The sequence below is a fragment of the Drosophila santomea genome, chromosome 2L (assembly GCF_016746245.2).
Source record: "Drosophila santomea strain STO CAGO 1482 chromosome 2L, Prin_Dsan_1.1, whole genome shotgun sequence".
NCBI classification, from domain to species: Eukaryota; Metazoa; Arthropoda; class Insecta; order Diptera; family Drosophilidae; genus Drosophila; species Drosophila santomea.
This window is the reverse complement of record NC_053016.2, coordinates 13599088-13612610: the sequence shown is the minus strand read 5'-3', so window position 1 is coordinate 13612610 and position 13523 is coordinate 13599088. Positions and strand designations below refer to the sequence as shown.

The window sequence follows — 13523 nt, the reverse complement described above, 5'->3', positions numbered from 1 at the left end:
CACAGTGGCTTGTTAGTAAAAAAAAAAATGGCAAATCTCTAGCCTTGATTAACCCGAACGACAAAATTACCTCCCCCACAAGTTATTTGTTGGAAAAAAATCGTAGCATATAGAAGAGGGTAAACCATCAAATGAAATAGATAGACCGGGTAGTTAGACCCAACGAATGATTGCATAAATATAATATGATTGCAAACGAAAACATTTTTTATCCATTTGCCATTGTCGCTCTGGGCCAGACTGCCTCCCTTTCCATAAACTCCCATTCCCACCCATGTGTAATGTGTATGCCATTCCTTTTCATTGGGGGAGTACATCCCAAATACTGTATGGTTATATACTCTAGCGTCATTTTTATGATATAATATTGAATATTTATGTGTATTAACCGGAATAGTGATGACGTATTTATGGGTGGGACTATATATAATGCTTTTGAACTCGTAGAAAGGGCACGGAGGATATGTAATAGGTAATTCCATTTGGATAGCTGGTTTCCCAGAATGCCAGCTATCCTATAGTGGCACTTCAAGTGACCGAAAATCGGAACTGACCCTGACAAATCCATCAAGACAGTGCTTTACAAATGCAAAATCGGCCAGGAACTTCAGTTCCGCCCGGCTTGAAAACGTCTGCGGCCATCGGAGGGGAAGAATACGTCGTGGTTGACAATGATCCTTGGAGTTGCCACGAAAAAAGTCAACGCTTGACATTAAACAGCGACAACATTTTCACTTTGCATGCAGAATGCCGGCACAAAGGGCCCCAGAGGATGGACTGCCGGAGACGTCTCATACAGCGACTGACAACCGCATTGAATACTCCCCGCCTCCGGATTTCGGATCCTGGATTCCGGCTCTCCATCCCCCAAGCCACCGACGCTAACTGGCCGCGCTAAAACGTCAGCCAGACAGCGGTGGCGATGGCGATGGCGATGGCGGAAATAGAGCAAAAGTTGAGAACAAAAACGATGAGCGAAATGGGAAAAAATGGCACACAAGCTACTTGAGCTTGAACCGGCGACGCTTTTCAAATTCCCCACCCAAACAGTGGGCGAGGTTCCACTCCCTTTTCGGGTATTTTTTCCGCGACCAGGCATGCGGCTGACGGGTTAAGGCGGGACAGTTGACCATCACGCTTGGTCGGAGGGGGGGGAGGCGTGGTCCTGGTTGTGGGCGCGCCCTTTCATTGTATGCTGGAGTGGAGTCTACCCACTCGAAATCCAACTACCAGTTCGTGTCCGGTTGCTAACCCCCCGTGTAATGGCAATGATTTTGACGTCTGTTTAGTTGGCCCTTTGGTCGCCTTCAACGCAAAGGATAACGGCCATCTGCAGGCAGCAGTGACGAGGATACGCAGAGTCCTCTGCCGGAGATGCGTCTCCTGGTGCGTTTGTTTGAGTGCAGCGGAAGCGTCTTTTAATCAGCGCTTCGTGGCAATGAAAACTGATAGGTTGCGGGATGTCTTTTGGGAATGGGCTTCAGCCATCCAACCGATTTTGGGCATTACGATTGACAGCACGGGAGGAAGATGGCGGAAAGTTACAAGTTGAAGCTGGTTTGCAGTTTGGAATTTCTATAGCTTATGACTATATATCTATACCTATAACATGCTTTCCTTAAGGCCTTCCTCAACAAACGAATGGAAAGCGGATTCTTTGGGGTTTCCTAAAACATTTTCCATTTTGCACTCTTTCTTTCACCACCCAGCATATGAACATCACGTGGCCCATTTGCTTATGCCTCTTGCCATTGTTTGCGCTACACTTCAACGCACTTTCGTCATTGATCCGGAGAGTCCTGCAACCAGTCGGTCTGGTCCTTCTGCCCATCACCACCACACCAATCCCAATCTTTGAAAGAGCAGACCGGACCCCAAACTGGCCTTCAATTCAAACCCCGTGGCTGTAGCCCGTTTTATTTTTTCATTTTTATTGAATTTTGCTTCCCCATGCTATATCTCCAGTGGAAGAACCACACCGCCCCGCAGTGTGTTGCATTATGCCGGGACATACGTTTTGAAATTCCATTTCTGCGTAGGTTTTTTTTTATCCATTACTCAAATCTGTGTGTTTGTATGGGTGTGAGGCGTGGACAGAGGATGGATATGTTGCCAGGCTGCCCCACGTACGGGCGCCACGGTGCTAAGCTTTGACTTGGGATTTGCATTTTTTACGCGCCGAGGACCAACTCGTCCCATGCTCTTGTTTTCCGAGGATGGGAGTGCGGGAAGGGTAGCATCGGTGGAGCGAGGAATGGCATCCACTTCTGCTGATGCCGTGATTTTTTTTCAGTTTTGATACCCTACAGTAAACAGTCAGGAATGGAAGAAAACAAGCAACCGACATGAATTGAGTTTAAGTTTTAACAAGAACCAATGTCGTCTTATAGTGAAGTATGAAAATATATTGTTAATTGAGGCATGCATGTGTAGTAATTATTTTTATAGTTAAACAACTGTGCCAGTTAATAGGTATCAGATAGTTGAGCGCTGGAACAGGGCTTCATCGTTAACGTTGTTGTTACGGCTAGTCCTTCTTTTTTTCCATAATTCCCTGCTCCCTTTATTCCTTCGCATGCTTCTTTTATTCGCCGTGTCCTGTTTTGGGATAAAAATCCATTTCATCATCAGGGTTTCCTCTGTTCGCCGCCTTCCTGCTGATGCTGCTTTGTCTGATCGCGTTGAAATTGTAATGAGATTTTCTGTTTTGGGTCGACTTGGTACTTACGTACATGTTTTGTCGAGGAGTTGGCGCAAATTTTACGGTAATATGATTTTTGAGAATGTGTGCAGACCGGGAGTTTGTCTATTTAATTTATAAAATTTATCTGCGACTCGCATCGGTGGGCACCATTATATCCTGTCCACAATTTGCGGTTGTCAAGTCATATGGCAGCGGCAAATGCATTCGCTCATTCATCATTCGAAAGCAAGTCTGTTGTCCTTTACTTACGGATAAGTATCCGTGTCCTTTCTGTCCCGTTTTCGGTTAAAATGAATTTTTTTTGCTCCTCCTTTCCGTGTGCCGCACGAATTTTTAATAGATTAGACGGGTTCCTTTGGAGAACAGTGCGGGCTTGGAGTCCGTTGTTTTCAATCCACCCAGTTCGTAAACAGGGATTAGGTTGGATGATGCGGGAGTGGAGTTCTTAGCCCAGAAGGTTAGGCAGTGGATTTGAGGTGGTAATTGCGTCGGACTTGTTTAATTATGTGACTCTACAAATGAGATACTATTATTTTCTAACGTATTATATTATTGAAAATAGCTTTGAGTTTTAATAATTAATAAAACTAAATTTCCAAAAGGATATGGCCATGTTATGTCTGCCCCCTCCCACATCGCCATTATAAATATGCAGAATATTTGGCTCGAAAAAGCAAATAAAATTGATGGAACTTTGCTGGCTATCTATGCTTTTTCGCCGCTCTCTCAGAACAATACACAATTTCCAATTAAGCGACAGTTTGTCCGCTCTCCCGACCACCGATTTCTGCTATATGCTGTATGCTGTCTGTTGTATGTTGTGTGCTGTATGTTGTGTGGTGTGTGCTCTATGCCCGTGCGCACCCATAGACCGTCTAACCCTTTCCCCAGTATTCATCGACACCAGTCGAAACATTCGACCATTTGGTCGTTTGCTGTTGTTTTTACTCGCTTTCGGCGGGCTCGATAGCAAATTGTATTTAAAATTTATATAAAATTCGCGGAGTATTTGTTGTGACAACGTCTGTGTGCTCCACGCCATCCGCCATCCACCTCCCGACCACCGATCCCCCGCTTCTCCGTCGAGCATTAGCCACCACACGGTTATTTTTGCCTGCTCCACAATCAACGTTAAAAATTCGCGCAATTTATGCATGCATGGAGTGGAGGGGAGGGGCGGCAAAAAGGGTGGTTACTCTTGCCACTGTGGGCTCGTATAAATGGTAAAAAGCCTCTGTCGCTGCCCCTTCCTGTGGCGTCCGTCTACAGCTCCTGCCACTTCCACTGCCACTTGCCCGTTGTTATTTCCACTGGCGAATCACCAAAAACTCCGCGCTTGTTTATTTTATTGGCACGTAAATTTATGTGGATCTCCATTCCAGTTTTCCGGCCCTGTCTCTGCGCACGGGAGTGAGTGAGAGAGGGTAGCTTTTCCGTATATTCCTGCATCCTATATATTGTGTGTACACAATTGTGTTTTGTGTATTTTATAAATAATTTCTGTTCGACGTGCAAAAATATCCACACACCCAGAAAAACCACCGCTTTTTGTCAGATTCTCGGCGCACATAAACTTGTACATTATATATTTTTTCGTTGAAGGAGGGGCCATTTGTCAGACCTGCGATAGATCATAAGACTTTATGGTTTTCTAAAGCTTTAACTAAATTTGCAAACGAACTGAGGCCATATGGAAAGTCATTCTTTAGGATTGGGTTATGCAATGATAGCGTACTAATAAGAATTTTAACATTTGAATATATATATTTATAGCACCTGAACTAGGTTTAACTTTTTATATTCTTTTGACAAGTTTTTGTTCAATGACAGATTGTCCCAATTCCAAGAGCCCTGCAGTTTAAAAGCCCGAGAAAGTGTTTTTGGATTTACCAACGAAGGCTTTAGCTGTTCCCTGTGATAAGCTGGCCAACAATGAATGGCAGAGGGGTTGAGTCGGCAGCTTCATCAATATGCAAAGGTCCACAATAAAAGAGACTGTGAATGCCACAAAGAAAACCGATGATAGAGCACCCCTAACACTGGTTTGAAGGCACTTCTTTTGTAAGATGGGGTGCTGTATCAAATACGAACTAGCATTAGCCATCTAATTAGAAGTTTGAAGCGAGTAAATGCAGATATATGGAAGTGGTATACTTTGCCTAACCTGATCAACTTATGTACCAGAAGGCATATAAAATAGCATATTTCGGATAAATGAGTCCCAGCTCGTGGATAGCAGCTCCTCCTGACCACTGTGCCTGCCATCCAATGCGTCTCCGCTGTGCTCACGTTCCATGCTGTCCAATTATGTCACACACATGCAAATGCAACGTGCAGCGGCGGAAATCAGGCAGTCTCCATCCCAAAACCCATATACCCAATCCCCACTACCACCACCTGACCTCCGTGCCACCCAATCACTCGACGCGCTTGTTGGGTCCGCGAGGCTTTTGGCCAGGAGCGGCAGAGCGACACGAACTGGGCCCAAACGAGCGGCGAACAAAACGACAACACATGGATGCCATAACGGGTGGATCCGTGGGCTGGTCGACAGTTTCAGAGATCGGGGCTCAACTCTGTTTCAATTTGCACCCCCGCAGACGCGGCAATCACTCAGCCGACCCACTACACTGGCGCCACCCAGATGACCACCCAAATGCCCACCCCCCAAAAGCCACCCACTTTTTCGCGTAACGCAGAGTTCGGGGGAATGGGACAGGGAACGTGTTGTTTCCGACTCTTTCGGCCTTTCTCCTGTGACATATGGTTGTTGTTTTGCTTTTTGGCCATGGCTAGTCTGATTCGTAGTTGTTGTTGTCCATGTTGTCGTGCTATGTGCGTTTGTTGCAACAATCGATTTATTTTCGGTTTCATTTCTGATTGGCAATATTTCATAGCAGTGTCGTTCCTTTTTTTTTTTTACTTTTCAGCCTTTTCAGCTTCTCGTTTCACTCCATTCGGTTTGTGTATGTGCCTGTAATATTTGTATTTTTTAAATAATATCGAACAGAGTGAAACGGAATCGGAATGTGCATATTGGTGGATTCAAAGCGAATATTCTTTTACAGATGCACTACAAAAACTAGAAATATGAGAACCAAAAAGCTTATGAACTATCTCCTTTAAACCCTATAAAGTACACTTGGGTTGATTACCCTACGTTCATTTGGCTCCAACTGTAGAGTCGTTAGACCTCTTTTATATGACGCACGGTATATAAAAATATTTATTTTAAATTTTTATTTCCTAATATTCGCCCTTTTCTACATGGATCCTTGTATTTACATTTTACAATTTATTTGCCCAACCTTCAGTACCAATCCACTTAGCTATTTTTTTCAAATTTATTTCGCTCTTTTGGGTTTGCCAATTATTAAAATAAATAATGGACCTTAACATTGCTCACAATTTGGTCGCTGGGGGTTGAATAAAAAAATCTGAAATTGATAATTGTCAATTGCGAATCGAGGCGGAAAATGATGGTGTCTGTATGGTGCAATGCCATTTCATAGATGGCATTTTTTTGGTGCTTAAAATTAGTGCTCGTTGTGCAGCTTCACTTTCCGATTGGTTCGACCACAGCAGTTTCATTTCCCGTTTTCGCCGGATACAAACCCAAACCAAACCAAATTGAATCCACACACGCAAATCCAACTCACATGCGAACCACAACAAATATAATGTCAACGTCAAATGTGGAATATTTTCCTCTTGGGATTACAATACGAATCAGAGTCCAGACGTATTTTTACAATTGTTATTTATGCGTTCATAAATAAATTGGTAATTGGCAGCCAAAATGTGAAATAATGTGTGTTACATTTTGAAATTAATAATTATAAGCCTGCATAAAGCCAAACTTTGATTAATCAGTAATACAAATGTATCTTAAAAATAGTAGAAATTTAATGGCAAATATTGTATATTACTTTTTATAACAAAGCAGCCTTTTTCCGTTATAAATATAATATATTTCTTAAAGTGTAACAACACAAAATCTACACCCTCTACCCATGACTTAGAATCAATATTTCGGTTATTGGCATTATACAACGTCAACACCACGAACTGCAGCGGCAACAAAGACAACGACACTTGCAACCAAAAATTGCACATGCCACTTTTGGGGGGAAACTCGCGACATCAGACTTTTGGGGGACAGGATTTGTAGTTTTGGGTGGCTATGTGTTTGGGTGGTTCACTGCGGTTTGGAGCCAGCCTGAGGGTATTAGATGAGTGTATCGGCAGATACACTCAAACCAAAAGTGATAGCATTGTATCTTTGTGTATAGTATCTTTGTTTTCAGTATCTTTTAGATATTTTTAAAGATTTATTAATATAAATATACACTCTAACTTACCCCGAGGTATAAAACGGTATGGGGTGTAAAACTATAGTCTTATGAAATTAATGTCTTTTGCAAGCTTTTTTTTTTGAGTGCATTGCCGTCATATTCAGCGGAGTTTCTCTGGTCGCTGGTTCGTTGGGTTAACGTTAATTTGCACAATTTTTGAGTTATGCCAATCGTTTTCTAATGGGCCTTGCGATACACAATCCCCGGCCATGGGGAAAACAGAACTCTTGCCATGGCTGACGCGCTTAAAATGCGGGGTTTTGTGTAGGAGAGTTAGCCAGGATTTCCTATCCTTTGACTTGGGCTTGCAGTGATGCCATCGCGATAAGCAACAAAGTGTTTCGCAGTGATTTCATATCTGGCAAGTTGACATTGATGAGCTCGTCACCTGCCCACTTTTTGCGGTAAGCAATAATTGGTAATTGAGGGCCGGCAGTTTATTATTTTTACGGGTTATGGGAGACTATTGAATGCATAAGTCAACAAAAACAGCTTCCTTCGCTAAATTTTGCTTTAAAATACAATTTATTTAATATAATTATAAAATAAATTTGTAAAAAGTCGAACAAAAAGTGTCGGGCATACCAAAATGTTTGGAAAATGAGATACACCACAAACAGAAACCCTCATTATTGGCATAAAACCCCTCTTCCCCCATAAAACCAATGCATTCAGCGTATGTCGTCTGTCGAAAATTGCATATGCAATACGAATTTCAGCCCATAAATATGCAAAGGCTTTTGCGCAATTATCACAGACGAGGCTTAAACCACATGCAAACACATTTATTTATGACATTATTGCATAAAATAGTATAAAAATAAATTGGTTATATACAAATGAAGGTGTCCTACACCCAAATTATTTTAGGCACCACTGAAATTGTGCAGCTGCGCTTGTGGTTGGCAAAAAAGGTGGGTTTTATTTTGGGTAGAATGGGGCAGACGCCATCAAATGTTGTCATTAAATTCAGCGGATTGCCGCAGAGAGAGAGAGAAATGAATGAAATGAACGGTCATAACCTGGCTGGAAAACCCACAGAAATTGCAGTATATATTTTATTCATGCAACGGAAAAATTGCCACGAAATATTGTTTGTTTATTCGCGTTTTCCATCCTTTGTCAGTCGCTGGAGTGTGGCCGGTGTATATTTGTGTATATAAATGCCTATGTACATATGTATATATACAATAGGGGGGACGATTCCTGGTACGAATTCAATTGCACTTGTATTGCCTACTTATGGGCGAATTATGTGTTGGTTTTGGCCCAAAGGACCCGTTTTTCGCGGCCACGCACATGAAATGCATTGCGTAATAACTGTTAATGCTTAACATCGACAGCATTGCAACAACTGCAATAATTGCAAAAACTGCATTGTTTTGGCTGGTGCATTTGCAAATGACACAAAAGCCCCTAGAATTTATAATCATTTCGGGTGGTGGATAGAGGGCCAACCGGGTGGTGGTCTGTCTATGTATGTGTATGTATGTGTCCGCAGTTTGCAATTTGGTTTATTTTTCTGTGGCAGGTCCCATATAGACGGTGCTCTATTTGGGCTCCACTTTATAATGGAAGCCTCGTTATGCCCATCTCATCTCATTTGGGCCATCTGTACGTGGTGGTTGTGTTTCTGCAATTGGCTTGTGCCGTTTTCGTCGCTAAAATATGCCTGCGTTTTATCTAACGCTTTGTTTGTGCGACAGTGACTATTCGCTATGATGGTCCGGTTTGTCGTCGCGTAATTGGATTCAAACTGGCAATCATTGCAGATGACAACTATATATGTATATGGTAAATAAAAATGAATGAATTAATAAATTAAGCAAATATATATATATATATTATTTTTGTGGTAAATCCTTTGTCCAAACCTCCCTTTCTTTTTTGTGTATGCGTGGCCACAAAATACAATTAAAATAATTTGCTAATAAGGACATACACAGAATTTGAAATAAATGCTGCGGGTTGTTCTGCACTTGACCAGCAATTTTGCTGTCGAAATAATTATTTGGTAAATTGCTTTGTAAACTGCAGGCCAAAAATGCAGACCGCAAATGACAAAAACAAATATATGAAAAATGAGCTTTTCGCTGTATTTTGCAATTAATATCTAAAACATGCCAACCAATCGCCAGCACAGCAGCACTACCCCCATTCACCCCTTAGATCCACTGCCTTTAGCCACCTGCTTTATTAATATTAATTGAAAATAAATGCAACATAAGCCGGGTCGGTCAAAAAGCAGATGCCCGTGAGGTGAGGTGTGGGCGGTGGATTGTGTGTGCTGCCAAAAATGTTGTAAAATGCAAATAATTAAATGGCAACCAATAAAATATGCAAATGAGTTGCGCGACACTCAACTGGGCAAAGGGTTAGATGCGGTAAAATATTATGTAAATATATGGTGGCACGTTGTATTTGAATCGACCAAAAAAGCCGACTACGGGCTTAGAACACATCTGGAATTAAGCATGGTAAGCTGATAAAGCAGCTATAGCGCCGAATTAATAAAACCCATTGCTTAGTACTTAATGCACCTAAATCAGTCATTCTTATGACTCCTATACTCATTCAATTTTTTACTTCAACTCTTTCTTGAAGGCACTGGACTACGATTGCGAGGCACAGGGCCAGGACATCCCGCAGGCGATTCAGCTGCTGGGGGAGATGAACAGCAACGTAAAGCAGGTGACAGACTTGGTGGAGGGCATGCTGCAGCGGGTGAAGCGAGGCGAACTAACCACGGAGTACGGCCTGAGCTTCCTGGAGGTGAAGTACCACATGCTGCTCGACTACTTGATCAATCTGACCTACGTGGTGCTGCGCAAATGCTCCGGCGAGACCATCGAGGGCGATCCCTCCATCGAACGCCTGATCGAGATTCGCACGGTGCTGGAGAAGATTCGGCCCATAGACCACAAGCTACGCTACCAGATCGACAAACTGGTAAAGACAGCCACCACTGGGGTCTCCAGCAGTACGGATCCCATTCTCTACAAGCCCAATCCGGATGATATGATGAGCAGCGCAGGCGGAGCAGGAGGAGACGAGGACGATGGACAAGATGACAGCGATGAGGAGGACGATGACGACGAGGAGGAGGACGAGGATGAGGCCGGCGCTGCGAAAATGCCCCGGAAAGCGGCAACAGCCGGAAAGTCCGGAGTGTACGTGCCACCGCGCATCAAGCCCGTTTACTACGATGGCGACGAACGCGATGCCGACAAGGAGAAAAAGGCACTGGACCGGGCCAAGAAGCGGGCCATTACGTGAGTTTGAGCACCGTTGCTAACTAGTTTCCATTCAACAGCAAAGTATGTCTCTTTTCCCACCAGGTCTTCCATGCTGCAGGACCTTAAAGAGGAGTACTTGGATGCTCCCACAGAGATTTCATCTGGTTCCCGTGCTCAGCAGATTCTATCCCATGCTCAGAAGGAGAAGCAGGAGTACGAGGAGACCTATTTGATGCGTCTGCCGGTGACCAAGGCGGAGAAGCATCGCCAGCGAAAGCTGACCACGTTGGGTATGCTCTCATTACTCCTCTCTAATATCAGAAATTTAAACCGACTTATCCATCCGCAGGCACACTTGGCGATGAAATTCTTGGGGAGATTAGTCGGGAATCAGCTCTGCGTGGCGATGGAAGCAAAAAGCGCAAACTGGCCAAAAAGGGAAAGGGAAAAAAACGTGGTGGTAAAAAGCGAAAATTCAATTAAGTGGGAGCACAAAATACTCTATTAAGTGAGAACATTTTTTAGGTTATAAAAAAAGTGTAGGCATTTTTATGCCGTTCAATATATGTTTTTAATTGCTTTAAAAAGTTAAGTTTCCTATTATTTTTGATCTTGATTGACATTTACTTTTGCTTCCTGAACATTTATTTTATTGCGTAATGTTAAGTTTTCCAATTTATAATTAAATAAATTTTTATTAAAATGTTCTTATATTATATACAACCGTGTTTTTTATTTTTTTTACGGATTTTGAATTTGAAATTTGAATTATTTCAGCTTACCAATTAAGCATGGTTATCCAGCAAAGCGCTTATTTGCGTGCAAAAAAAAAATACATTAAATAAGCATACTAAGATTACTTAATGCGCATTGTAAAGTTAGGCCACAAAATTAATAGTTTAAGTTTATTCAGAGACCTAAATTTAATTCGAAATTAACAAAATTTTAACAACTAAAACCCATTTAATAACAAAGGGAAACGGGAAACTTTGTCTATTTCAGCACTACAAAGTGAACGCAAATTTTCAAAAAAAAAGAAATTGTATCTTAAGGCACAGCAAAATTACTCGTAACGAACAAAAACATATTTCGTTGTTTTTAGGAGTCAAAGCAAAAATTCAAAAACTTTGGGCAAACGCAAATTATTATTATATTTTGGAAAGTCTTGTTTTGAAATTTAAAATACAAACAAATTCCAATGCAGTTAAAACATTCTGTAAAAATGCAAAACCAAAACTAGAAACAAAAGAAAAAACACAACTTCAGTGACAAAATGCAGATGCCTTAACAAGAGACCGGTTTACACAGTAAGAAACGAGCGAAACGAGAACAAATTTAGAAATCTTTTCAGTTTACGTACATACATATATTAAAGCAATGATCGAAAGAAAGAGACTATATAAAACTAAAATAACTTAAGCCCCACCCAAAAACCAAAAGAATAAAAAACTTTTAATTGAACGGAGAGTATTTGATAAACTTTTAAACCAATACGTGAAAGAGAAGTTATTTTAGTTTTCACAAAAACAACTCCTAAAAACAACTGAATTTAGACACAAAATTTTATATATTTCTTATATATCGATAAACTAAAATTAAGCGACACATTTTGAACTACCCAAAGCAAAGAGATTCTACGTCCACTAAAACAGTTTTTAAACGTATGAGAAAACAGAGCAAAACCAGTTTAGGAGTAAAAGCTATTCAAAAGCGCAAAAAAAAAAATACGAGGGGAGTAGTTGAAAAACTATATTACCAAACATATAATTAATACAATTAAATGTAAATGATAAAAAATATATAGAATAGATTTAAGTTAAAGAAGGCAGCAAGCAAGCAACCAAAACTTTTGGCTTCTACAACAAACTTTGACTAAGGATGTAAAATTTCTTCAAAATTTTTGAAAAACCTTTTTGGCTATAAATTTAAAAGACAAGCAATGATAGGCAGACAACTGAAAAATTACCACATAAATGCAATAGAACTCAAAATTATTTACAGGCAACAAGCAGCATGATGTTTTAAATGTAATTAAATAAATTAATTTAATTAATTTATTTATGTTAAAAGCTGAAAGACTGAATATGTTAAAATGAAAACCAAAATGTAACAAAAACAATGAAATGAAAGGATATGTACTTTTTCTCAAGTGTGTGTATTAACATAAATAATTTTAATAGCCGAATTTCTAGCACAAATTTTAAAACGACTAAGACATTTGTTTTCTTTTTCCGAATTTACTCCTTTTGTCGAACTATCGTTTATTTAGTTTTCATTCAGTGCAAGTTGTTTATTTCTGTATATGTGAAAGAAAGCGGAAAGCATGAAAACGGATACAAAAGTTAAATATATTGCAAAATGTAAAGACAACAAAAACAAAGTGAAAACAACCAAACAAAAGTCGCCTTAGCCAAGCACCACAAAGCAAGAATGAAATGATATGAATCGAAGTGAAACAAAAATTTGTAAAAGCAAATATAATACTTAACTTAACTACCAATTATTTGTTGTAATTTAATATAACGAACAAACTGATATTCACACACAACAGCAAAAACATCTACAACAGAATAGTGCAAAAGTTCAAAAAACAATACCTATATGTAATTTAATTTTTATAGCCAAAGAAGAAACGAATCAGAGGAAACGGAAGCGATCGGATCCAAAAGGATTAATGAAGAATTTAGTTTTAAGCAGTCCTAAACAATTCTGAACGAAAATTAATTGGTTACTTAGTGATAAATACAGAATAAATGTTTTTAATCAACAATACGAAATTCGAGCTTAAATAATTTCCAAAACAAAATCGTAACTGGATCGTAACTGCGGATTAAAATTGGTTCTTAAAAACAATATTTTTTTAATAAATGAAGACGTTGTAAAAATTATAAATGAAGTGAAGAAACGACCATGATGAGTTCGCAAACAAATGCTTAACCGTGTGGAAGTGGTTTGCCATCTTACTTATGTAACATAATATAAGTTTAATTAATCTACCAAGTACTAGTAAGAAACCTATTATTAATAACTAACACACTAAATTCAAAAAACGGAAAATCTGAAACTGATAATAAATTACAAACTCAAGAAACCAAATTAAGTTTTTTGCTAAGTGTGGGTTAAATTCTACTTGGTTCTTTTGGAGAAATCTTTTACAAAGTGAAAAAGGTTAGCTTTTTACCACTCAAAATTTTTGGATAACAGATTTAAAATAAGAATGTACATCCA

General features: G+C 40.1%; 1 protein-coding gene across 1 annotated transcript in view; it reads left to right on the top strand.

Annotated features, from left to right (window-relative positions):
* The window catches only part of LOC120458302 (neuroguidin), a 36656-nt gene extending 25643 nt beyond the window's left edge, over positions 1-11013 (top strand). Inside the window, exons 2-4 of the mRNA XM_039645906.2 lie at positions 9664-10331; positions 10398-10585; positions 10645-11013. Coding sequence (XP_039501840.1) covers positions 9664-10331; positions 10398-10585; positions 10645-10778 — 990 coding nt within the window. The 3' untranslated portion in view covers positions 10779-11013. The remainder of the gene's footprint in view (positions 1-9663; positions 10332-10397; positions 10586-10644) is intronic.
* The last annotated feature ends 2510 nt before the right edge of the window (positions 11014-13523 follow it).